General features: G+C 56.1%; 1 protein-coding gene across 1 annotated transcript; it reads left to right on the forward strand.

Moving 5' to 3' along the window:
* The first annotated feature begins 39 nt into the window (after positions 1-39).
* CSUI_003603 (protein transport protein sec31) lies at positions 40-23741 on the forward strand. Its single transcript, XM_068063799.1, has 21 exons — positions 40-2528; positions 3239-4903; positions 5709-5989; positions 6660-7062; positions 7591-8715; positions 9440-9745; positions 10263-10443; positions 10810-10919; positions 11311-12972; positions 13505-15067; positions 15192-15265; positions 15773-15941; positions 16432-16686; positions 17157-17506; positions 17828-18352; positions 19370-20848; positions 21262-21387; positions 21745-21808; positions 22174-22374; positions 23110-23215; positions 23561-23741. The coding sequence occupies exons 1-15, from the start codon at positions 2481-2483 to the stop codon at positions 17925-17927; spliced, it is 8292 nt and encodes a 2763-aa protein (XP_067924225.1). The 5' UTR covers positions 40-2480; the 3' UTR covers positions 17928-18352; positions 19370-20848; positions 21262-21387; positions 21745-21808; positions 22174-22374; positions 23110-23215; positions 23561-23741.
* The last annotated feature ends 1193 nt before the right edge of the window (positions 23742-24934 follow it).

Consider the following 24934-nt stretch of genomic DNA (forward strand, 5'->3'; position numbering starts at 1 on the left):
CACAGATTTTAACCAAAGACAATCCATAAACTTCAGGATCTGAACTGCGCTTCATTATCGCGTTGGAGCTTTTTTAGCTCTCGGGTGACTGCCGTAGCACAGCCCGACAGCGCGTAAGGTTCACAGTGGCCTCCTCACCGGGGCACGTTCTGCCAGTCCCCCTGACGCTGGGGGAGCCTGCAGGCTGCCCCGAGCAGAACTTCCCAGTTCCGGGACCCTCGGTATCAGAAGTTCCACAAATGGCTGTTTGGACGCGTGAGTCGCTCCCCATCGGGCGGGTGCCCTTGGTGTGAACTATTGTTAGTGAAAAATTAGGGCGGCTTTGAATTAGGTCATTCGGTGTTCAGATGCGTCTCCTTTAATGCGGTGCTCCCTTGTGAACCACCTGTCACCAGGGTAAGGTGCCTCTCTGTGGCATACCTGCTCCGTTAGCGCCGATGGTAAACGGCTGCAGTCCTCAACCTCCTGCGTTTTCAGTGGAGTCCTGCAGGTGGTCCCTCATGCGCCCCGGCAGCACTGCAGGTTTTTCCTGTTGGTAAATCAGGCCCTGACCCTATCAGTGCGTGTTCGCCTCTATCTTGACCACACGGCATTAGATTGTCCCTTCGATGAGTTTCGATGGACGTCGCGAGTATCTTGCTATGTCCCATACCGCTTCAACGCTGCCGGACCTGGCTGTGACGTTGAGGAAAGTCCGTATGAGTTCCGCGTGAGCGAGCCCACGACCCACGCGTTGCAATCTTCCGGGATTTTTCTGCCGTACGTGAGTGCTCATATGAGCCAGCAACCCCGTTCCTCAAAGGACGGCTTGCAGGAATCTGCCGTCTATACTTCTCCTTATTGCTACGCACACTAACACGTCGATGTTCCATAGGTGTCAGGTTTGGCTGCTGCCCTCCGCCAACCGGCTCTGCCGTCTTGCGACCAGCATGCAATAGAAGCTTCTGGAATCTTGGGCAAGACTACCCTAGTCTCGTTTTGAACTGTGGCTGGTTCCTCCAAGCATGCGTTCACAATGTTGCGGTGTGAGCCTCTGGTTCGGGGGGCCTGAGAACCCTAGAGTCAACAGACGCTCTTCGGCTGGAGCCGGCGTCTCCACGCATCGACCGAAGTCCTTGTCATCCCAGAAGAGGGACTGCGAGCGGGGACTACTGTTCCTTCTGTCTCATTGATAGCGGCGACGAAAACACCGGGACCGAGCTGGGCTGTTTGGAAGGTGGTAACCTGTCGAATACCCTTGCAATTCACGGGTAGCGCACGTGCCGCCGCGGCTCAGACCGATCCTAAGTCAGTTGCTGTTGCTCACAATTCTTACTTTGCAACTGGCCCGCCCGCACGTGGCACCTGCCTATTAGCGGTCAGGGGCCGCCGGCGTGATTTCACATATATTTCTGTAACAGAAAATCGTTCGGTTGCGCAAAGCCCGTCACGCAGATTCACGTCCGCCCCTTCCTGTTTTGTTCGGCTCGTCAAGCAGGCCGCGAGGAGAATGGGGGGCGACAGCTCGTGGAGAGAGAAAAGGGAATATATAACTACTGGCGGCAACAAGCCCAAAGTAGGGCCGCTGCCGGGCGCCCACTAACTGCTGAAGGACGCGTTGTATCTGGGGTTGGAAGCAGCGATCCTCGTAAAACTGGAAAGGCGCTAGGAAACAGGAAGGTTCGAAGCCAGTTCTCGAAGTCAACTCTGAGTCCATAGCGTGGCGAAAGACATCTGAAGCAAGAAAAGTCTGCAAGACAGGGTTCTTGTATACACAGAAGCCCGACTCGCTGGTGTCTCGATGCTGGTCCTGGACCAGTTGTCACCGTTTCGGCCAGCGTCCCCAGGGCCGCGAGCAACGCGCAAGACACCAGAAGGGCAGTCAACCGGTGTGTGGTGCATCTAGCGAAAGATCCGCCGACCCTGCAGAATTTTTATTGGGCGCAAGCGCCCGTTTTACATTTACAGTCATTTAACCGAGCAAGCACCGAAGGTTCTCGTGGTGTTCTGCTTACCAGGAGCATGCATCTGGGGAGAAGCGGAACGCAGAATGCTTCTGCTGGCCGTACGTGCTTATATCAGCTTGAATATCTTTTTTCTACTTCAGTTCCACTCGTGAAAAACGCTGCGACAGAATGAATTGTGCTGCTTGGTTGGCAGATCTCGTCAGGGCGTTACGGCGTGGTCCCTGTTTCTCTCGAGTTGTCTCCACTGCTGCATGCGTGTAGAGAGAGCTATTCTGGCTCGAACCCCACAAAACTCATCTCACTTTTTCCAGCTTCTCCGCCCTCCTGGGCAACACCACGTGGACGCGTAGCGCTTGAATGGCCCTGGAGGAGTTCAGCCCTTAAACAGGCTTCAGCTAGCCGCGCCCCCCTGTCGGGTGCTCCCTGGGCGTGCGGCACGCCGCTTGTCACTGACTACAGCACGGCCAGGTGTCATATCTTAGCGCCCTCACCTATGCTGCCACGCGTGCTAGGCTGTTATCTCTGAGGAGGTCGATGTCGGCAACAGCGCGTTCGTCTGCCGCTGCGGCAGCAGCGTCACGGGTAAGTTCGGAGACAGTGGCCTACGAGTGGTCCGACAGTTGAGTCAAGCTCGAGGCAGCACCACGGCCACACCTAGCCTCCCTTATTTCTATCCCTGTGAGCGCATGCCTCTGGGTTTCGGAAACGCTACAAGCTCTTCTGGTGGCTTATCCGGCAGGTTTCTGACTGCGTTGTCAGGTTCTCCTCCGTATAGGGTATGCTTCTTCGAATGACGAAAGATCGCCGACGTAAATACGTGAATTCTTTAGTATGCTTTCTTCACTGGGCTTTGCCAGTAGTGAGTGCCGGGACAAGCTATTCTTCAAAACACTCTGCAGCTTGGCGACTCCGGCGTCTGCCGGTCCTGCGTCTTTGTCCGGGTGCTGAGCCTTGACAGCCACTTCTCTCTTCTGGCCAGTTCGCGAGGGTATCGGCGTAATGAGTCGTCCTGTTCTATTTAGTCATGAGACACTGAGACATGTCTTTTTTTTCGAAGTATACCACCTCGCTGCTTATGTAGACGCGGACTGCCTGCTGCTAACACTCCAAACAATGCCTTCCGGTGTCCCTCTTTCGATACCAACCTGCGTGTGGATTTACGTCATTTCTCGCCTACTTAAGCGAGCGTGTCAGGCATGCCGTACATTGTAGTAGTATGGACGCGTTTCAGGCGCACGTTCACAGCTGTACACGCGTCCGGTCTGCTTAGCCTGCGATGTCATCTCTTTCAGACTCTGCAAAGCTCGTCGACTACTTCCCTTCGTCCGCCTGGTCACATACAGCAACCCCGTGGCTTGACTGCGGGCCCAACAGACTCCGCTTTTCAAATCCGTGCCAGGCTTAATCTTCCTGCTCGTGTAGCACCCGACCCTCCCTCTGGAGCGCACGCGAATGCGACGCAGGGAGCTAGAGGGAACCTGGCCCGCCAACAGCTGGGTTTGCAGCAGGATGCGAGCACACGGTCGCGTGCTGTCGACCAGTCATGGAGGACACAACCACAGCCCCAGTCGTGGGCGATAACAACCCCAAAGCCAGCTGCATGGACCTTGAAAGTACACCACTCCCCGAGTCCGCACGCTGATCTAGGACCTTACACGTCGAGCGGAGGCGAGACGCGTAGTATTCCAGAAGCTGGCCAAGGTTTCATGCGACCCGCGAGCAGAGCGAATGGACTCTCAAGGCAAGCTGATTCAACAAACGTCAGATCACCGCAGCGTCTTTCCGGTGGACCGCATGCATCGTCAGAGACATGGGCGGGCCGGCCCCGTGATCCTGGCTCTGCCGTTGTTCAATCGAGTGCTTCCGGCCTTTCAATCCAACAAACAGGCAGCGCAGCACGTGACCCAAGAAGTGAGGCCCACCCGTCCCGACCGCCGGCTGCCGGCGCGGTGGGTCCCAGTACAGATGCGTACGGTCGCGGGTTCGCCCAGATTGCCTCTGGAGCAAGTACGGTTCCGGGGGCTCCAGGTCCCCTGCTCGACTACTGCGAGGCGCTTGCCCTGGGCGCGTTAGCGATGATCGAACACGAACTCCGGCTGCTGCCGCAAGGCACCGCAGCCGACAAGCCCGTCCCGGGTGCGATCACTCCTAGTAGGGCTCGTCGGCAGGTAGCAGAGCAAGGCCGCCTGGCAATGGTATTCAAGGCTGAGCTGCTTCTAGCTGTCTACGCGGCTATCTATGCGGAACCACCCACTGAAAGTTTGAATTCTTGGGCATGGAAAGTCAGGCCGACGGACTCGGACCATTCAGTGAAGGCCAAGGCGGCGGGGGCGCCAACATGGAGTCAGTTACCCTGTCCTGATAGTGGGACATCTGTCGCAGAAAGTCACGGGCCTGCGCCAACGAGTCCTTCTGCGACATCTCCCTTACCTGGCGGGGAATCAGAGTCAGCCCCAGTCGGTGACGGTCTGACCTTTGACCCAGCGAGGTCGCGGGCCACCGAGTTGCGTGGCGAAAGTGAGACAACAGAGCGAGTTGTTGCAGACTCAGCGGCTTTTGTGTCTGACCCAGAGAGAGACCAAGGAGGCTCCGATGAGACAGGTGTCTCATCCTCCGCGAAGAGCGCTACCTCTGCTGAGACAGCCGGTCATAGTGTGCACCCACCGGCACATAATCGCAAACACAGAGCTTCTGTTTCCTTACTTGGATTTCTTGACTTGCCGCAAGGATTGCCAACGTGGACGTCCGGGACACCTATGGCAGCCGCCGAAGTGAACAGGGCTTTGCCGTGGGTTAGGCGCTGTGTCCAGCGCCTGGGTCACGCCGTGGAGTTCGGAAGATTAATCTTGCCTTCTGGAGTTGGAGACGTGGAAGGGGGACCCCCGCGCACGCCCAGAGTGGGTGTGAGACTTAGCCCCACTGTATGGTGGGCTTTCTTCAACAGTCTGCAACACCTAGTGAGTTTCTGGTACTGTGGCGAATCCTATGGCAGCTGACAGCGGGGACGCAGAGGTACAGTGTTTCTTTTTTTCTTGAGATGAAGATCTAACTAGTGTGAAGGTTAGGGATCCCTATGAAGCACACGGTGTAGGTCTCACCGCCTGCGGGTTGAGAGCTGGGAAAGCCTCGGCCTCCCAGCCGGCCCCCTCCTAGGACCAAACCACACCGAGTCTGACACAGCTCGGTTATGCTCGAAGTCGGACCGCACACGGTGGCCGATGATGCGAATGCAACCATGTGAACGAGTTGACGTGTTGGGCATTGCACGTCTCGGCAGTTTCACGAGTCCAGAGTCTGTTAGTAGCCGGCAGGGAGTAGTCTGCCTTCGACTCGCCTCTGTCGCGTTAGTCTGTCATAAAACAAACTGTGTTTTTTCCGGGGACTGCCGATGTTTTGTAGTAGTTGGCGTTGAGAGTGTTAGCATGTCCTAGTGTCGCGCAGGGACTAGCATGGCAATCTGGAACACCGAGCGGCCAGCGACCGTAAAGTGCAACATGCCGTTTTCGCGCCAAGCTCATTCCTGGCTGTTCAACAGGAGCAGCCGCACCGGGAAACCTATCTAGCGGTTTCTCCTTGTCGCGGAGGAAATACTCAGTCGCTACGCACTTTGGTTGAAGCACGTTCTGAGCCTGTGTTGCTACAGGCTATCTTTGATAGGCAAGGCGAAGGGGGACGATGGTTCCAGCGGGAAAAGCAATCAATAAGACAAAGCTGGGGAGGTTTTTACTTCCTTAGCGATCTCCTCTGTGGTTTACTCTGCAGGGTCCACTGCGAGACCTGCGGCCCAACATTGTCTTCTTCATGCGGTGTTTACTCCCGTCCTTCCCGTACATCTTCGAACCGGCTCCGTTTTTCCCGCCGCCCTCGGTGTACGTCGCCTCAGCACCGCTTACGAGCTCAGTCGGTGCAGAAGCCTCTTCTGCCTTCCGGCCTCGAGAGGATGATTCACTCCTTGGGCGGTCTCCGTCCGGGAATGCACAGGCGCTGCGGTCACCGGTCTTCTGGCAGTTGACGCCGATTCAGCGTCACTCTCTCTTTCACGGGTACGGCGACCACCGTGGTCAATGCCCGGGGCCAGTTGGTGATGGCCTGATACCCAAGATATGGTTCGAGACACGTTAGCCTTCATCTTGCAGTGGAGGCCTGCTCAGGTTCCTTTCCAGTTCGGTTCTGCGTATTCCGGCGGTGTAGGCAACAGCTATGTTGTACCCGCTTTTGTTGAGTAAGCACTCTACAGAGTGCTCCCGTGAGAGGTATCACGTAATGAAAAATGAGAATCTTGTTGATATGCTTGGTCTCGCAACACGGCCGTTGCTGTTTGAGTGTCTTCACTCAGCGCGTCTCTCTGCTTCAAGCCGGGCCTAGGCAACAGCAAGCCAGGGCATGGGCCCGGGTCGTGGAACAAGAGGGCTAAGTCGGTTTAGTTTGGTCAGCTACTGTACAGCCACACGTACCGACTGACTGTGACTCGTTCGCGCCGCAGTGGTTCTCGCAGACCCGAGGCAGCAAACCTGCACGACTATACGAACACTGTAATAGGCCCCTTTCATGGGTGAACAGTAGTTCGTCGTATGATGTGATGTACTATGGTCACCAGACTGAACAGCCTCAACCTTCCTTCCGAGCACGCAGGAGCCCGTAGCTCTTTCACTACCCCGTGAGAGCTGTGTTTTTTTTATGAGACTGCCATGCGTCTACTTTTTCCGCTCGCAGGTTCTGCAGGATGGAGTTACCCTATGTTGCTCTTTTTGTCATTCAAATGAACCTGTGTTTCACCCCAGCAAGCTTCATTTCCTCCTCCTCCGACTGGGCGGGTGTTGCCTTTGAATTACGTCGCATTGCTATCGCGTCCTACGACCAGCTGATGACTCCTCGTAGTTCGGAGAACCCTTCTCTTCGCGACTCCCCGGAGGCTTCGGCTTTCGACGGTCCGAAAAGCGCGGGTTTCAGTGCTCCCTTGTCTGTGCGGCCTCCTCGGACGCTAGACGAGCCCATTTCTCACGAGGGCTATGCCCGCTCTAGTTTTGCTCTAGTTGCTTGTTGGCACGAGTTATGGACCATCTTTCAGCAGACGGCCGCTGTACCTGCTTCTGAGAAATTGGCATTCTTCTTCCAGGTATTGTCCGGCTTCTGGGAGTCTCCGGTGACTACCCCGCTTGTAGTGTTGGTTTGATTTGCAAGGGGGTGAGTGACTGGTTGTAAGCGACACAGCCTGAACGCCACCACTTACGTAATGGCCGAGGCAGTATCCCTTCTCTTTGCTGGAAGGGGAAGCTTCGCAAATTTATCTGTCCAGCTTCTCTGTCTCAAACAGCAGGAACCACTAACGTCCTGAGTGGAGGTCAGCGCCCTCATGATGCAATGTATATGCCTTAGCTGGTAGTCACTTCCCGTTGACGTCTCCGCAGTGATGCCCCAACAATGTTATGTTCAGGGGCTTCTCGTTCTAGTGTGCGAGAATGTGTGCGGTCTGGTAGCTGGCCATCACTGCACTCATTGCCTCGGCAGTTTTGAGGATGTAGCGTTCACGCGGTAGGAGGCTGGCGCCATTGTGTTTTGACTTTTGACGTATGTACACACTGCAGCATTTTCCTGTGCGTGTAAGGGTTCTTCGCTTCCTCTCTGCACATGTTCTTCTATTTAGGCATTGCCCTGGGCCCCGTTGATGCAGAGGACCTGCGATGACGTGTACTCCCGCATCCCCACCGGAGTGGTGGAGCTAGCCAATCTTGCATGCAGTGCCCGTGTCCGTCAGGTCCACCTTGTTCGGCTTTACCGGTACCTCGAGCAGCGTCGGCGCGAAGAGCAATGGAAGAGGAGGCAGCCGTGTTTTAGAGATCCTGATGCGCCTCTGTCAAGTGACTTGCCTCTCCTGGAACCGTCGCCGCCTTCGGTGTTTCCTTCTTCGTTGTCTCGGTCTCTGCCCTTTCTTTTCCTTTCTTCTCCGTCCCCACCTGATGGCGCACATGTTGCTGCACCCCGTGACATACCCGTTACCTTGTCGGACGTCAGTGGCCTGGTGCACACCTCGGCAATGTGGCAGTCTGCGGTAGCAGGTGCCCCAACGCTCCTCTCAGCTGTCGGCGGCGAAAGCTCGGGTGACTGGGAGAATCTTTTGAAAGGACTGTGGGGGGCCCGCGGTCTTTTTGGAGACGGCGTGGAGTGCATTCAGGCTACCCAAGAGCTGCTTGACGATGCAGCATTCCAGTGGGCCATGGCTGCTGAACCTGAGTGTGTTTGGCTGAAGCACGCGTCGGTGGCGTCTACAGCCCCGTGCCCTGCCTCGGGTCTTTTTGAATACTCCGATGCCCACTCTGGCTCAAGTGTATCGGAGAAGTTTGGAGATAAACTGCAATCACGGGCAGGGGCATTGCCAGAAAGACCAGTGACCGTCGAAAAAACTGCACCGACTTCATCGGATGCGAGAGAAAGCCACACGATACCACCCTGCGTCCGCGGACCCCAGGAGGTGAAGTTCGGGGGCTGCTATTCACCTGGTGCGCTGTCGTGGTGGGGCATGCAGCAGGCTTTACAGTGGCAGCTGGCAGAGCAACTTGGACAGCAGAGAGTAGCGAGAGAAAAGCACCGGCCCGGGCGAGGACTGGCTAGCGATGAGGGGCGCGAGGTGGCCGAGTGGCTTTCATTGCCGCGCAGTCTGGTGGCGCTTGAGCACTTGCACTGCAGAGCCGCAGCGGCTCTCTTGCAGGCGCCCCAGACACAAATTCTGGAGTTCGTACAAAAGCGTCCCCGGGACTTCATCACGCTAATGGTGTGTAAGTTCGTCAACTTGGCGCCTCGGTGGAGCAGCGCTCAAGCCAGAGAATTTCACAATTTCCAGTTCCAGATTTTGGTGTGTCCGCCGCCGGATCCGACAGAGTCTCTTTGTAGCATCAGATAGTTGGCTGGGTTCCTTGACCGAGCTCGGGCGAGGCAGCGTAGTCCTGAGCCGCGCAGACGGAGAAGCAGTTTCAAAATGTTCGCTTGATCTTTCAGTGTTGTGCGGAGTAAACACACGCTCCTGGCAGCTACCTCTGGAGCCGAAACATGCAGGCGGTAGCCTTCGTTCCATCTTCGCTTGAAGGGACGTTCGGCGGCGGCATTCGTCGCCACTAGAGTTGCCTGTGCAGAGCTTCCGAACAGGATATCTCAGTGTTCTATGCAGCATCGCTTTCTTCATCTCGCCTGTATCACGCTGCTGGAGCTCCCTTCAAAACAGACAGGCTCGCAGCCCAGTGGCAGGACTCTGAGGCTGAGCATGGTTATGTCACGGTTGATACGGAAATCGTGTAGTTAAGCGAGCCAGTACAAGAGCGGAAGAAAACGCCTCCTCGGCACTAGCTCGCAAGCTGTCTGCCACCCTTCTGCATGATCCATCTCAAGTGACAAAGTGATAAGCGGCGTTGTTGGGAGGCGCTCTGGCTTTGTGGTAGGGAGGCCCGTCAGTTCCTCACTAATTGCTTTGACCCCCGTGGTTTCTTTTTTTCGGCCTTCAGCTTGTATCTTCTTTCCCTTCTCCGAGTGCGCGTATTCAAAGTGCAACGGTGTCGTTTGTTTCTCCGACTGCGCCTCACGCTCTACTTTCATTTCTCGCACCAGCGTCCTTGCGGGGGCACGAGTTCCGTGGCACCTGCTATGTTCCGTACCGCCTACCAGCGTCGCCTGCACTCTTTCAGAAGCTCCAGAACCTTATTTTCCGAGTTGCCCCACCTGGAGAACCCCACCAAGAGACGTTTGGGCTGGTGGCAGCTCTTATAATTCTTTGTGCACGCTGGCGCTGGGTCTGCAGATGGGATAATACCGTAGGTTTTAGCATGCACCCGTGACAAGAACGCTTGAGACAGAGTCGGGCATGCGGCCTCACCGTACTAGTAGGTCTAGATACCGGGGGGAGCCCCAGCAAGTGGGGAAGCATACCCTGCAATCAAAGTTGATATCGGTGCCACCTATAAATATCTCCTCGGACCCGGGCGTTTGCGCCGTATGCAGCCATGCGTGCGTCCAGTGAGCAGCGGGATACTGCGGCAGACCACAGGTGGAAACGCTGTTTTCAATGAAGAGGCAGACTTCTGCCTTGTGGATATGATAGCCTTTCTCGTAGAGACAGTGAGGGCTGGTGCGGGCATGTCGGTTTGGCTGAGGGAACACGGCGGCGTGGCGACTACTCATCTGTTGCGACCAAGTCGAGTTGCGACCGTTGAGCCTCACCTGTTGATCGACTTTGACGGTATAGGTCTCCGGGAGGATCCCGCTCCGATAGACAGCAAGCGATTCAGCAAATTTTGGCGTAACCTGATGTTCTGGTTGCTGCGACTTTAGGAGCGAAATGGAGACGGGAGCGCCGAGCAAGTGACGAGAAACGGAGACTTGCCTGTGCAGCGTTTCCTCGCGTACCTGGACACCGTGCTAGATGTCAGCTATGTCGAGGCTCTGTCCAGGACCCCTTTAACGGGCCGGGAAAGCCAGATGAGAAAAGTTTTGTTCATTCAGCAAGTCTTCCGTAAGGCTGCCGTCTTTACTTTCACAGGAAAACCTGAACGTCATAGTGAGCGTATCCTTTTTGTGTGTGCCTCTGCCTCATCCTTAGTAGTAGTCAGTCGGGCAGCCGCGCAGGCCTGGTCACTCTTCAGTAAGATCATAGTAGGGAACAATGCCGCCGTTCATGTGCGAGTTTGGGGACGCAAGTGCTTGTCACTGGCAGTGCTTTCGGCGGCCACTGCCGCAGGACGTCAGCACATGTCGCTGAATGTGCTTTGTTTTGCTGGGGGGTTGACCGGTGCTCTGCTTCCCTTCTGCCGGCTGCATTTCTTGCCTGCAGTGTACACTCTGTTACGTGGTAACTCCCTTTGTGTGAAATGTCCGGTAGGCGATCTGCGGTTTCGCCGGCGTGACACGGCGATGGTCAAGGCCTTTACAGCCGGTGGCGGTGTCCGGACTCCCTCCGACATTGTCTGCATGCTTGCAGCCGTCAGCCAGGTGAGACTACTGACGGCGTTGGTACTCTGACTAATCTGGCCGCACTACTAGAAAAGTGTTTGATACCCACGCCTCCTCAGTCCGTGAACGAACACCCGTATGGTGCGGTATCACCGCGAATCAGGAGAGGCTGATGGGGATCTCTGTAGCCGCCTGGAGAGAAGCCTTCGGCGTGTCGTCGCAGAAAGGCTTCAAGCAACGTCTGGCACTGTCACTCCCGGCGTACCAAACGTAGGGCTGTGTGGCACTGAGCAAGATCAAACCGACGCGGCGGCTCAACACATCGAGGGGTAAACGTCGCCCCGCCAGTTTTTAGCAGATTTCTTCATGTGGCTGCTTTGTCTCGTTGCTCTTGTTTCCTTTCGCCCATGCTGTTTTGAAACTTCGCCAGATGCCTGCTGCCTCGGGTCTTCGGTATGACCTTCTGGAAAGCCTTGCCGTTGCCGTGTCTAACGCGTTCATCCGAGGCATCTGCAGTTGCCCCCCAGATACTGTGCAGCCGCCTTTCCGACCGATTCCTCTCACTGAATTCAACGCCGCGCACTTGGCGTCGACTGATCCACTTTTGAAAGCTTCCACGGTCGGTCCGCGTCCTCCGGGTTCGCTTCACCTGGAAGGGGGTCCCGCTCCCTCATCAGACTTCTTTGCTTCTTCGTCTTCCACTTCTTTGACTCTCTCCGGAGAGAGCTTGCTTTCCAGGAAGAGTTTAGGGTCGCCGTCCTCTACGGCCGACTTCAGCATGACACGCGCACTCCGGGCCTTCCCTCCAAGCCCCGTTCCTCTCCTGCCCTACCCAATCTTGGCAGCTCTGGATACCACACAGCTTTTGTCGCAGACGGAGATTCCGGAAAGTTCCTTGCATAGAATCTGCCGGCTATTTCATGTGCTCTTCGAGGCGGCGCTTCGACCGCCCGGAGTCCGTGCCGTTAGTCCGAAGGGCCTTATGCTTCAGCTTAGTGCTGACGCTGCGGCTGCTGCGAGCCCTCCTGTAGAGTCCGTCCCGGACGGTACCCAGAGTCAGCATTCTTTGGAAACAAGGGCGTCCGCATCGCGGACAGACCCGTCAGCGCTAGAAAGAGACAACAGGTCGACAGTTGTATCGGGGAAGCACTTGGGGCATTCAGGCGAAAAGGATACCAACAGAGACGGCGCTCCGTCACCTGGCTTCGGTGCCTGGGCAGCGCCCTTGGCTATGCAAGCGTCTGTAGATGATGCACTACACCTTCCGCTGATTCTGCCGACTCTTCTAAATATTTGGAAACAGCGCCTGGCTGTGCCGCGGTTACTGCCCTTTCGGGAGGCGTTGCGGTCCCCGCTTGGAAAGCAGTCAGGACCGATGGATGAGGGTCCTCAAACGGAAGGAGGATCGGCGGCGCTAGAAAGATCATTGAAGACGCAGCACACTGTACAGTTACCTGCTTCAGCTCTGGTGTATTTCCTGTGTCGAGCAGCTGGAATCGGTGGAGCTGCTGCTCTTTCAGGCGGTGTACCGCCAGAAGGACCATTGTCGTTTGAACGGAACTCCACCGCTGATGAAAGTGAGGAGGTGACAAGAAGAGCACGAGAAGGCGCCGCAAGGGGTGGTGGAGTGGGGATTTCTGGTGGCCAGCATCATGAAATTGAAGCCCGCCATTCGACCACTCCAGCAGCGTCTGAGAAAGCACAGGACTCAGAGGCTGTAGGGCAGACACTAGGGAAGGAAGACGAGACTTTTTCCTTTCTAGAAGAAAACGACAGCGGTGCGGTCTTCTCGTCGCTTGAATTCGATGAGCACGGGGAGTTGCTGCTGGAATCAGTCTCAGGCGGGGAGAGCAGTGCACAAGTGGAATCGACCAATGGCGCTAGCGGAAGTGCCGCAGTGTGGGCAGCCGGTCATCCCAGAGAATTGCTGGAGAGCGGACAAGTGTCTCCGGATTCAAGAAAAGAACCTACTGGAGAACCCGAGTCCTCGATTCAAATGAATGGGGACTCTGCCGTGTCGAACACTGGTGCCCAGGCATTCGCGGAGCCCCTTCGGAAACTGGCCCTCACGACCATTGCGACTGCGATGACGGTGAGCGCCAGATGAATTCTAGAGATACCATGGCAACACGACCTCCTATGCCAAACCAGGGGTGAAGCACTACCGTAGGAGTGTGGCAGGGGTGGAAACAGTGCACTTTCTGATTCTATCATGATGTTACTCCTGTCCCCTGTTTCCCGACGTTGATTTTCTGTGTGTTAGTGACCGCACAGTCTCTCGGCTACGCTGGGGGGGCAGCTGGGAGTCTGCGGGAAGTTGGTGCCTGTGTTGGCACTTTGTGTTCCTGAAGCGTTCCGGCTTGTAGCTGGGGCAAGGCTTACCTCTAAAGCGGTTTCCACTTGGCAGTGGTACAGTGAGTGCCCGAGTACCACTTGCGTTCCTGACCAGACATGTGATGACAGGCACGTCTTGCCAGAGGTTTGATGTTGTCGGCCGGCAGTCGATGGGATGGCCGTGCATGCCGGCTCCGGCAGACCGTCTCAGTACAGGCGGGGTCCGTCGTACTGAGTGTAACAACCAAAGCACGGGATGAAGCTTCACCCCGCTTTCTCGTTTCTTACAGGTCATCGACGAAGAGTTGCAGTGGTTCAATGAGGTGTCACGCTGCACTGAGGAAGCCAAAGCTGCCGGGCAAGAGAGGAGCGTTCCGACTCTACAGACTTTATTTCAGGGACAGGCTTGCGCGCTGACACTGTCCCCGTTTGCATCGGTAGCTTCGTACCAAGATAGTTTGTCAGCGCTTTACAATGCCTTTGACACCCTGTTCGTATCCAACCTCGGCACAGCCTCCGTGTTTCAGCTCCAGCAGTTGGCATTGCAAACGCGTCAAATATCGGCCATGCCTGCTTACCTCCCTTTCAGCCTAAGAGAAGAGAACCTGACGCGGGTGAGTAGGCAAGGGGAAGCACAGCATGAGCTAGTGGAAGCAAATCCAGGGAAGCAGCGCGGCGACGAAGTTCCGGAGTTGATGGGGCGTGAAGCCGAGAAAGTAGATAACCAGCGACTCCTCAGGTCCATTGAGCAAAATCGGCGACGAGACGGTGCTGTGACCGAGCGGAGAAGGTTTTTCTTCGGTGCGCTTATCCAAGCTGTTCTGATGCGGCTTGTCCGAGTACCCAAGCCACAAGGTCACCTGTTCTTCTCAAGCACCGATCACACCCTGAGGAACACGCCCGATGCCAATCAAGGCAACGCTTCTCGAGACATGAATCCTGCGTCGGAGGCTTTCCTGCAACGTCCGGGGGCATTGGTGAAGGGTGGCGGTCGTGGAGACACAAACGAGGAAGCTGCTCGTCAAGCAGAGGCTATGCAGTTTCAGTTGTCAAATGCAGAGCAAATCTTATTGCTGGAGCTCCTCTTGCACCTGCTCGCGGGGGCGCCACCCAAAGTGCAGAGTGTCGTGCTGCCGCAGCTGCTCGAGCAGGCGGCATCACCCTGTCCAGAAGGTTCTGAAGAACATGATACCGTAGAACAGCTTTTCATTTGCTCGCCAGACAAACCAGGCGCAGAAAGAGACCATGGCGGAGAGCCCCCTTTGACAGCGTCTTTGCAGAGTGCATTTGTTTCTCTCTTCAACGCTGTCTCAACGATGCCAATCAGTCGGCTTCTGCGACTTTTCGTCGCCGCAGCCCGGCTTGATTTGTTTAGTTGCTTGTGTCCGAATGGCGAAGCCGGTGTGGGGGCCCTTTCACCGGAGAAGGAACTTGATGGGTCTGCACCCTCTGACAATAACCAACATCTCGGCCCCTTACCGCGTGCTATGCCATTTCTGGCCTCTGGTCTCCACGCGTACTTGCCGAACTCATGTCCAGCACAACCTGACCTTGTGCTTTCTCGGGGTGTGCGGCGAGACGGACAGCTAGATTCGCCCGGTCGGCCTCAGTCGACTCACCTACATCTCCTGCTGCTACCTCTGGGGAGCCAGCTTAGCTCGTACAGTGAGGGAACCGAAATGGCAATCTCAAACTCCGGCGACAGGGGCTCGGCGAAGACGTGTTCTGGTTCATCGAGAAGAAAACTCTGGGCCCACGAGAAGCGTCGCGCGGCCTCACAGTTCCAGGGTGCGCTCGAAAACGCTCTAAGGCAGCACTTAGGTGGCGGAGTGACAGAACTGTCGTTCGGAGAGGTAAGGGCCCTTCCCGCAGTTGGTTCAGAACTTAGAGTGCTCGAATTCAGCGCTCTGTTTCCCTGTTTCAGTTTGAACGTTCCGACAAACATTCTTCTCGTTCCTGTATGGCTTCTCCCTGCAGGCTGTAGGTTTCTTGTGGTCTGTGGCCGTGATGCCGGGGCCCCCGGTAGATCTACTGGTTCTTCTGTTGGACCGGTAAGACTGTAGGTGCCGATCGCCACTCCGGACTTATCGGGAGATTTGCTGTTTTCGAGTGTTCTCGGGAGGAGACATTGGAGCCGAGTCTCGTCGCCAGCTGTGGTGCCTCATAAAGCAGATAGATCCTTTGCTGAGTCTCTGGGCGACGTCGGTGTGAAGTTCTCTATGGGGTGTCGCTTGAAAAAACGTCGGTCTGGAATCGAGTGCAGCCGAGGGACCCACCTCGTAGCCGTCCTGGCGGGTTACATGGCCATCAGCTTGTTGCTGCCAGTTGACTTACTACCACGAAATAAGTGAAGAACGATCCCTACTGTTGGTGTTTGGCAGTTGACAACCACTTCATACCTAATAGGGAATGTCAAAAACACTGCGAGGAAACTGGGAAAGAATTGCATTATCAGGAGAATAGCCGTAGTCGCCATTGTCTTCCGCTGTTGCACACGCAACAGCAGTTTTCTCCAGTGAGCAGACCCCTGGTTCCGCTTGTGTCCTCTCCGTCTGCAGCCTGGAGTCTGTCCTTGGGGTGGTGCTGCGGGAGAGGCGAATTATGACCCTTCCGGCTGACCTTCCGGAGCATCTTCCGCCTCTGACTGCCGGGCCGGTGTACAGGTTTCTCGACGCCCAGAGTCCGGGAGATTGCGCTCGCCTGCGATGCGCTTGGGTTTCACTACAGGTACGCTCTTCATTACTTGTCGTTTGGCTGAACCGGCCTCATATTCGTGCTGCGTGCCATCAAGCGTCCCGGCTTCGTTGACAAGTTAGCAGTTTACACAGTTCCACCTCAGGTCCGGTGCCCAACGTCTTTTCCGATATGCTCCGCACATCGCCTAAGCAATCTCTCTTCGCATCTGAGCTCGCATAGTATGTCGAGAGGGGCGGACCTCGGATTGGCTGGTGTGGAAGCCATTGACCTGTCGGTGTTACCTCCCGCACTGGTAGTACGTGGGTGCGGTGATAGCGGCTACGTATACAGTGAAATAGCGAATGGTCTGCGGGAGAAGGTCGGAGCCTGTTTTCGTGTATGTTCTTTGGGACTTGATTCCACATTGTGCCAAGAAACATCCAATTTTGCACTTTGGTGTGAGTGCCGGGAAACCAGCCCTCCGGCAATGTGCGAGGTAGCGAAACTGCGGAACTGTGAGCCCCCGTGTGTGATCTGGCAGACGGAGGGAGCCCCAGGGGTCCTGGCGTCGTTGCAGGCCCGGTTCCCGCTGACGTGGCTAGCCTTCCAGATCCTGGAAAGCGCTACTAAACACCGGGAGCGCAGCTTGTTTTCGGAAAGCTCTTCCGGAGTGTGTAAGCCAGCGGGCGAGAGCGCTTCGAGCAGCGCTTCAGAATCCAGGACCTTCGCCAGCGGCATTATCCGGGCCCTGACCCGCCATGGCGTCACGCCATCAGAATGCGCGATCGATTTTTCAGTGAGCCCGGGATACGACGGAGCCGAGAGAGCCGAGGGTCAAGTGTTGCACGGCAGGCTAGGGAGATATTTGTGCTCTTGCAGGGCGGGGTAAAAGCGGGTCCACCGAGCTCGAGACAAACTGAGATACTCGTCACAGTTTAGAGTATGTGTAGGCCCTATGGCCCTGCCCCACCGTGCGGTGTATCTGCCCCGAGTGACAGCTGATTCGCGCTTTCGCGGCACCGCTTGTAAAGAAGTGGGACTTGGCCGTCGGGCGGCGCAGTCGTAAATCGTCACCTTTGAGCATGGAAAAACTGTCAGTTACATTAACCCGTGTACTGCCCCGGCATGCTGAAGAGGAAGGTGCTGAGGAACGTGGACTTGAAGGTAAGGAGCGAGGTGGGTGAACTGTCCTTCTAGAGAAAGCCCAAGCGTCCAGCAAACTGGCTGCTGTCCCTCCTTTGTTTGCTGCCTCAATTCCTGTGCCAGATTCCCGGTCTGCCTTTCAAGTTTGACGTTGCCGTACCCCAGAGGCGCCTGGTCTGCATCGCAGGACCTCAGTGTGCACGCTTTAGTAACACTGAAGAGGCAGAGACGTCGGATTCGATGCTGGAGGTGGGTGAAATCGAACCTGATTTGGTGGTCGCAGTCCCGACAGCGCCTCTTGTGGTGAAAAGAAGGGGCGCTACCGGGGGCAAAGCTTCCGATTTCGAGGTGCAGGAATTTGTTGTTGGGAAGGCCAAAGCGTCGACGTCATCTGAACAAAGCAGTCGTCGGGATGCGGGTTCAGCCGGAGGAAGACGACTTATTCGGCGACTGTGCACTCACGCTGGATACAGGTCAGTAAAACACCGGCGCGCCGCTGTTTCGACGTCGGGATGCCCTGTAGGTACGTGACCAATCATTCACTGTCTCACTGTAGCCGACGCCAGAGTGGTGCACGACTTCATGGCGTCCTCAATAGAGACAGCGGTACTGCGGTGTTCTCTCACGCAGGGGGGCAGAAGACAGAGCTCTGCCGACTGCCTAGACTGGACCAGGAATTGCTGAGTAACTCCTCCATAGATTGGCGGAGTTGTTCACCATTCAGTTGTTGAGACAGTCGTCTTCGGTCTTTCGCAGTTTCGTCGACCCTTGTTGTTTGGTTGTTCCTGTCTCAGAGTCATTGAGATTGATTCATGCGGGGAGATTGAAGACATATTAGGCGGAGCTTTTCCAGGTGCCCTCTGGAGCAATGCGCTGCGCCTGCGACAGTTGTGAAAGGCTTGTGATATGCGACACGCCTTTGAGGCACATGGAAGGCGGGCTTCATGGAATGATGTAATGCTTGGGTTTCGCGTTTTCCGTGAACAGTAGAGGCTTCCGTACTCCATCACATGCTTGCCCGGCCCTTTCTCAACAGATCTTATGAAGTGCTGCCGTGCTGGCCTAGGCGTAGCCCCGGGGAGAAACACAGTGCCAGGTTCAGAAGCTTCACGCTTGGCCGGTGAGAAATGAATGCACGTACTGGCTGCGCGGTGCGCGCAAAAGAGGGAAGCATCGGTTCCTAGCTTTTGCAGATATAAACCGGTATTTTCACGGCACCCGCCTTTCCCTTCTGACCGACACCAAGCGCGATCTTCGTCGAAAGACGCTGTTTTGTCTGCGGGAGGACCCTACACTGCACTTACGCTCTTGACCCCTCGGTAAGGTGTGACCGACGAACGAGCACTCACGCAGGCTTGAACAAAAATGCAGTCACCTGATGAAGGGGGCGGATCGCATGGCACTCGTATGCTTGTTCTCGTTTGATGCGCTGCTTCGACACGGGGGTGTTTCAGTCCCCTCTAGGGAGTCCAGGTCGCTGGCCTGTGTCGTAGACTCGAGTCTACGACACAAATCTTGAATTGCTACAAACACGATACCAGGTTGCATTGGCTTACGCGACAACGAGATAAACGTTCCAAACGTCGGCACTTGAGACTGGCTAACTTTTCACCGTAGATCTGGAACCTCGTTGGTGAGCACGAACCGCGGACACCAAAGTTCCTCTGATCTTAGAGCCATACGGGAAGAAGCCCCTGCTAGGTCTTTACTCGGAACGGACGCGCCATCTAGACGACGGGCAAAGCGTGCGATGTCACTACTGCCCCGACTGGAGTCTTCCCCGATCACGCAGCGACTCTGCTCATCGCCCGGGAGATTAAAGCAGTTTTGAGCAGTGAAATGCTCCTAGCGTTCAAGGCTACGCAACTTTCTGACTCAGACTGAAGGGCGGGACCTGCCAGAGCTGCGCTGCCTCTCTCTTTCCGCTCAACGAGGGCGGCAGACCAGCGGCGCCGAGAGGCACGCTAGTCGCGCTTGCCAGTAGTTCTGCCCATGCTCTTTTCTGCAGACTTTCCTTACCCCAGTGTTGGACACTTCACAGAGAAGATGCACCGTAAAACATGTTTTAGTTCACTTCACCCCGGTAACAGTGTTGGACGGTTTCCGCAGAACGTTGTAGGAAGTTCATAGCCAGCCCTGGAGGGTCCAAGCTGGTGCCATCTGCATACCGGCGACTGGCGCTCTGGGGCTGGAAGGGAACGCTGGACATGGTAGCGGCATTGGTCGTCCAACATCCCTCCATTCTCCCTCATTATTTCCACACCTTTTCTTCAGCCCAGCTTTTTTCATTTCAAGTAACGCCGGAGGTGTGGCTTCTTTGCTTTCTGGGTTTTCAGCTAGCTCAGGCGGGCGGCTCGCCAACCTGCGAACAGGTTCTGGCCGACTGAATGATTTGTACCACCTTCCGATTTCATCTATTAAGTTTTCCCTCTCCGAATTCAGAGGCTTTGTCTGAGCTCAATCAATTCAAGGACCGGACGCAGGCGCGAAGCGCCGGGGATCTCAGACAGTGGGCCATGACAAGCATCGACAGCCGGTCACCAAAGGACAACCTAGCCTTCAAGGTACTTTTCTACACAGATGTCAGAATGCAAAAAGGAGGCGCCCTGGTTGCCGCTCGGCCGCCGGCCGCGGAACCGAGTCTTCTTTGCATGGTCCTCTTGCTGATCCTCCTCGCACCGCTCCCCCCAGAACCCTTTCATACTGCAGAGGGACGTGAGGCCAAGTTGGACGTCGGCATAAGAGGGGCGTCACCAGCAACGGTTTCAAACCGAAGACGGTTGACGGACAGTCGTACGCGACTGACGGCGATATCGCGCCATAACTTTTCCGAAAGCGAAGATGGGTTACAGCGAGCCGCCCCAGCTTCTCCGGCCTACAGTGCAGCTCAACATCAGCAGATCTCTCTTCACCCGGCGAGGAGTCAAGGTCCGCGGTCAGCGTCATTTATAGACTCAGCAAGCTTCTTCCTAAATGCTGATCCATCAACACCGGATGAGGCACGCTCGCCTGTAGCGGAATGGTTGCCATTACCCACCACCACTACGCAGAACGTTTACCCTCTTACGCAGTTGCCCGTCCCTCACCTTCCGGACTTGCCCTCGCTTCCCTATGTGAACACAACGGCAGCGGCCTCCCCCGCATTGCGGAAAATCGCGGACGCGCTTCCATTTGCACATTTTCTGCCGCCACCACCACTCGGTCCGCTGCCGGTGAATGTCCAGTACGCGGCTGTTGGCGCAAGAACCCCGGTTCCGGGAGCCGGTCCTGGAGGGACTGCTCAAGCACCTACACCTACCTCCCCGTCAATAAGCTCTCCCACTATACTGAACGTGACGGAGCCGGTCAACGCAATCGTGGTTCCTTCTCTAGCTCCCGCTGCTGCTGGAGACCCCGATGAACAGACGGGATACAGTGAGGAGGCGGAGCACCTTCCCCCCACAGTGGCCGTGCCTCCAGTGACGTCACTGACTGGTCCGCCAGCGCCTGGTGGGCAAGCAGGCTCCGTCCCGGCAGCGCTTGCGGCGAGCGTACCAGGAGTGCAGGTGCCCGCTATTGGGGTGTCTTCTGTTCCTGCCGTTGAGACACCTGCAACGCCGGGCGCACTCCCCGGCCCAGCAGTAGCCGACACTGATGTTCACAAGCAGCGGATCGACATGGTAACAGCCATGCCTCCAGACCAGCCGCGGGTGGAAGAACAGCCCCGAGATGCGCTATCTACAGGGCACAGAGACAAACCGGCTGGCACTCTCCCTACTATCAATGAAGAGAATCTGCCTCCTGTGCCTCCGGTCCCTAGTAGAGGCTTGTCGCCGGTGAGACCACCCGTGTTCTCCGACTGCCTTCTCTATGGCTCTCAGACTCGCTCGCCGGCAATTAGTTGGGGACTGTGTGCCGACCTCTGCAGCCGTAGGTTATCCCGCCGTCATTCTTCTGTACTACCCGTAGATGAACCCTACAAGCTATCGCTTATGATTCAGCCCCCTGTTACCGTGAATCTCTTTCACTAGAAAGAGACACTTGTCCGGCACCGTGATCGAATGGTGGCGCACGGCTGCCATTTGTATGCATCCCCCCTGATCCTTCTGACGACGCCCAGCACAAGGTGATCGTATTGCGTCGCTCGGTTCGTCACGAACGGTGTCTGAGAGCTCAACAGACCAGAGCTGTAATTTTGTTGTACTTGTTCATGCTCAACCACCCTGCTGGGATGTGTGACGTTGTGCAGCTCACCAGCTTCTGCTTCGACCGGTGCACTTGCCTCCCGGTGCTGCTGGGAGGCGTCATTGCGATGGTGATCAGCTTGGCAGCAGTGCTTGTAGAGACAATTTTAATGTCGACTTTGTTCTCGAAGGTGAGGCAGGAAGCGTGGACCAGTTGCAAAACAGATACACGCCTCGATGTGCCACTACCGGAAACCTGAGGGGGAACTACCGCGAGACGCGCGTGAAAAACGAAAGCCGCAGGAGATTGGAACGTGTGCGGACTGTACCAGAAGCCAGCTGCTCGTCACGCTCTGGGTTTCTACGTGACTTGGAGCGTCAAAGGACTTCTGGTGCTCGCCTTTCACTTCATACTTTGCGAGAGAAAGCAGACAGTTTCAGAGGCCATACAGACCGCTGGTGGGAAGACGTGTTTTTGCAGGATGCGGCCGCGGCCATCTGGTACGTTGTCTGGCCATGTGTCCTCGGTGCCAATGTTGTGCGCGCAGGGTATGTTTTCTCGGACGTTTTTCCGCGGTGGTGGCTGGGTGATTCTTTTGGCTGCATTCGGAGGTAAGTCCCGCGAATGACCTCAAACTAGCTTGGGAGGGCCCTCAGCGGGGAGGGACATGACAGCGCCGCTGACTGTATGAGTGTGGCTTGCCTGAACTGTGACGACACCTCGCCGGTTGCTTGCACCCGATCTAGATTTACTAAGTGGCACCTTTCTCCAGACAGTACACGCCCATCTGTGCTGTCGCCTGTCACGCGTTGTGTACATTCGTACGGTTTTCTGGCTTTGCTAGCGTATCCTGATGGTGCCTTCCCTGCAGATGAGCTCGTTCGACCGCGCTGGAAAGCAGCAGGCGCACGGCTCAGGACAGCAGCGAATGATTGGAAAATCTGGCAGATCACCGTTTGTTCATACTGTTCTTCAGGCCTCGCTCCTGGATGCTTGATAGGAGGTCTTGTTAGATTTTGCTGGACCGGTGCCCTGTACGGCGGTGCAGGCCTCATGGCCTTCACTGTCTCTCTGGTACTGATGGGAACAAGAGGAGCGTGGATTGGCTCTTTTGGTGGAGCTCTAACGGGTGGGACGATTGCTGGTGTGGTCAGTCCTACTCCTGCTCCTATCACGGGTAAGTGGCACTATTCGGAGAGCACAGCCGACTGAGGACCTCGGCTGCCTGGGGAAGTCTTTTGATGGACCCAAGCAGATACTTACAGTTTTGGGGAGCAGCGAACTGAGTTCATGTTGTTACGCCTCGAACAAGAGCCAGCTTTTTCCTGGTCCCCAGTTTCACGTCGCTTAGAAAAACAGCTGGCACAGCGTGGCTGGCGGGAGAGGCTTGTGCTCGGCTGCTTCTTTTTCATCACCACTGATACCGCAGATCGGCATGTTTCTGTCCTGAACGAAACGCTTAGGTTGCCGACACTCACTGACACAAAGAAACTCAACGTTCTGCGGTTTTTTTGCTGTCGGGTCCCTCTAAGAGCACCCTTTCATTTAGTGTTGGGTTCCTGCTTGCGAGCAACGGTTACTTCCTTAGTCAAGCAGTATGCCGTGTTGTTCTGCGCTGCCGAGGTGCCAACAGTGATCGGACCACAGTTGCTCTCAATGTACAGCCGAACCTGGGGGGCTGAGGGGGTTTCCCCGTACTTTTAGCGGTTCCGTACGCTCCGTTCCATGAGAGTGTCTGGCTCGTGGCAAGTCGGAGTGGAGCCGCGTAACCGCGGAAGGTCATGCATGAGAGACACATGTGTGAAGGACCCATACGGGACCGTGAGAGCTTTCGTGTTCTACGCATCAACTGAATCGGGGCACTACTCGATGGCAGACAGAGTGGTTCTACGTTGTTGTGCCTGCACTGCAGTCGGAGTGGTGGTCGGACTCCTTGCTGGCATCGTTCTCGGTTTCTCGCCCATGCTCACCGGTCTAGAAATGAATATCCGCTATATACGGTCCCGCACTAGAGCCGCGTAAGTTTCTCGGCTGTCGAGCTGCCCTCGAAGCCCTCCTCGAGCTGCCGCCCCAACCTGGTTCATGGTTTTTCTCGGAGTCGTCACCTGCGTGTAGAACGTGAGACGATGTTCGTCAGAGTGCCGTAGGGAAGCAGGCGGACTGGCCCTCAGCCATTCTCGCGTTTTTCTCAGCGTGCTTAATGGCTTCCCTACACTCAAGCCATCCTCATTATCATCGTTCTCGCGGCCGTTAGCCCATTCAACGTCTCGACACCCGCTCACTCTCTTGATCGTCCGCGCGCCGGCTAGTTCACCGGGACGTGCAGCGTCTCACGAACAGGTGCTGTGATCATTGTCCTTCAGAAGAACCCCAAGTACTAGATCGAGGTCTGCAGAGCACCGGCGACTACCCGGAAGAGCTGTGGACTCACCTGCCGGCAGTTCTGCAGAAAGACCTCGGCGAGCACGCTGGTCGACTGCTTCAAGCGAAGACACTTTAGAACCGTTTGTTGAAGAGACCTCGTCCGCTAAAGCACCAGTCTAATGTTGCGTCACGAAGTTGGCGTGACATTCAGCCGAGGCCTGCCTACAAGGGCGCCCCGTATCTGGTTTCCAGAGGGTGGCTCAAGCAGAGCGTGAACGTCGCCTACAGCTGCTACACCAGTAGCCCTAGTAATGGACCAATCGTACGCAGTTGATTGTAAATTTTTGTGCTGCCGACGCACACGTGGACCAGCGAAAAGGCCTGCGCAGTGCGAGGGTAGCAGGTGTCCTTTTCGAGAGACCGTGTTCTTTTTGACCGTAGCTTTCAACAGTGTGCCCTTGATCTAGTCACGCGTTGAGTGGGGTTGGCGCGTAGGCTCTTCTACAAACCAGTCCCCAGTTGACCATCCTCCTTGAGACGGACTTTAGCGAGCAGGAGTCACTGGATCAGTCTTCCAAATAACTCTTTTCTCCCGATCACGAACTCCCACCTCGATTCCTTCCTAGCTTAACTTCCAACCGATCCGGTGCGGATATGCTGCTGAGTGCGACCGCCCTTTCGGTAAACAGGCCGTAGCCGGCTAGACCACTTTGGGCGATTTTTGTGGAGGACAGTCCACACTTTCGGTGAATGACACTAGCCTACGATACTAGGGCAGGACTCACTCGCGCCCTCCCTCCGTGCAGTGTGGTCGATACGGGGCGAACGATCTATATTTTCGTACGTCCTTATGTTTGATAGTAGTGCACCCGCTGCTGTGCGCTTAGAGCGAGGATACATAAAGAACACCCAGCGGATGTTCCCGCACCCGCCAGTGTAAATACCCCACTCTAGCCACAGGTGGACGAAAGCACCCTCCACTGCCCGCTCAGGTGCTGACAAGCGGCGCTCTACCTGCACTCAGCCGGAGTAACCGCGATACAAAGCCCACAGACTTCACTGCCCTAGATCACCTAAACCAGGACGAGGAAGCCCACAGCGCTTACAGTGGAGAACTGAACCCGCACTCTCCCTTCTGAAGAGGCTCACGGGGACTGGCACGCCTTTGTAGCACTTTGGCAGTCCCGGAAGAAGACGGCGCGATCCTTGTTCGCCTTCAGACCTGCGGCGAATGTGGCGTGCACCAGATTACTCATGCACGAGTCCGCTCACTGTTCATATTGATTTTTCACTCTAGTTCGACCGAGTAACACAAAGCCACTCCGCAATCGGCCAGCCTCTGGAAAGAGAAAGGTATAAACGCGATAGACGCG

This window comes from Cystoisospora suis, assembly GCF_002600585.1.
Source record: "Cystoisospora suis strain Wien I chromosome Unknown contig_1632, whole genome shotgun sequence".
NCBI lineage: Eukaryota > Apicomplexa > Conoidasida > Eucoccidiorida > Sarcocystidae > Cystoisospora > Cystoisospora suis.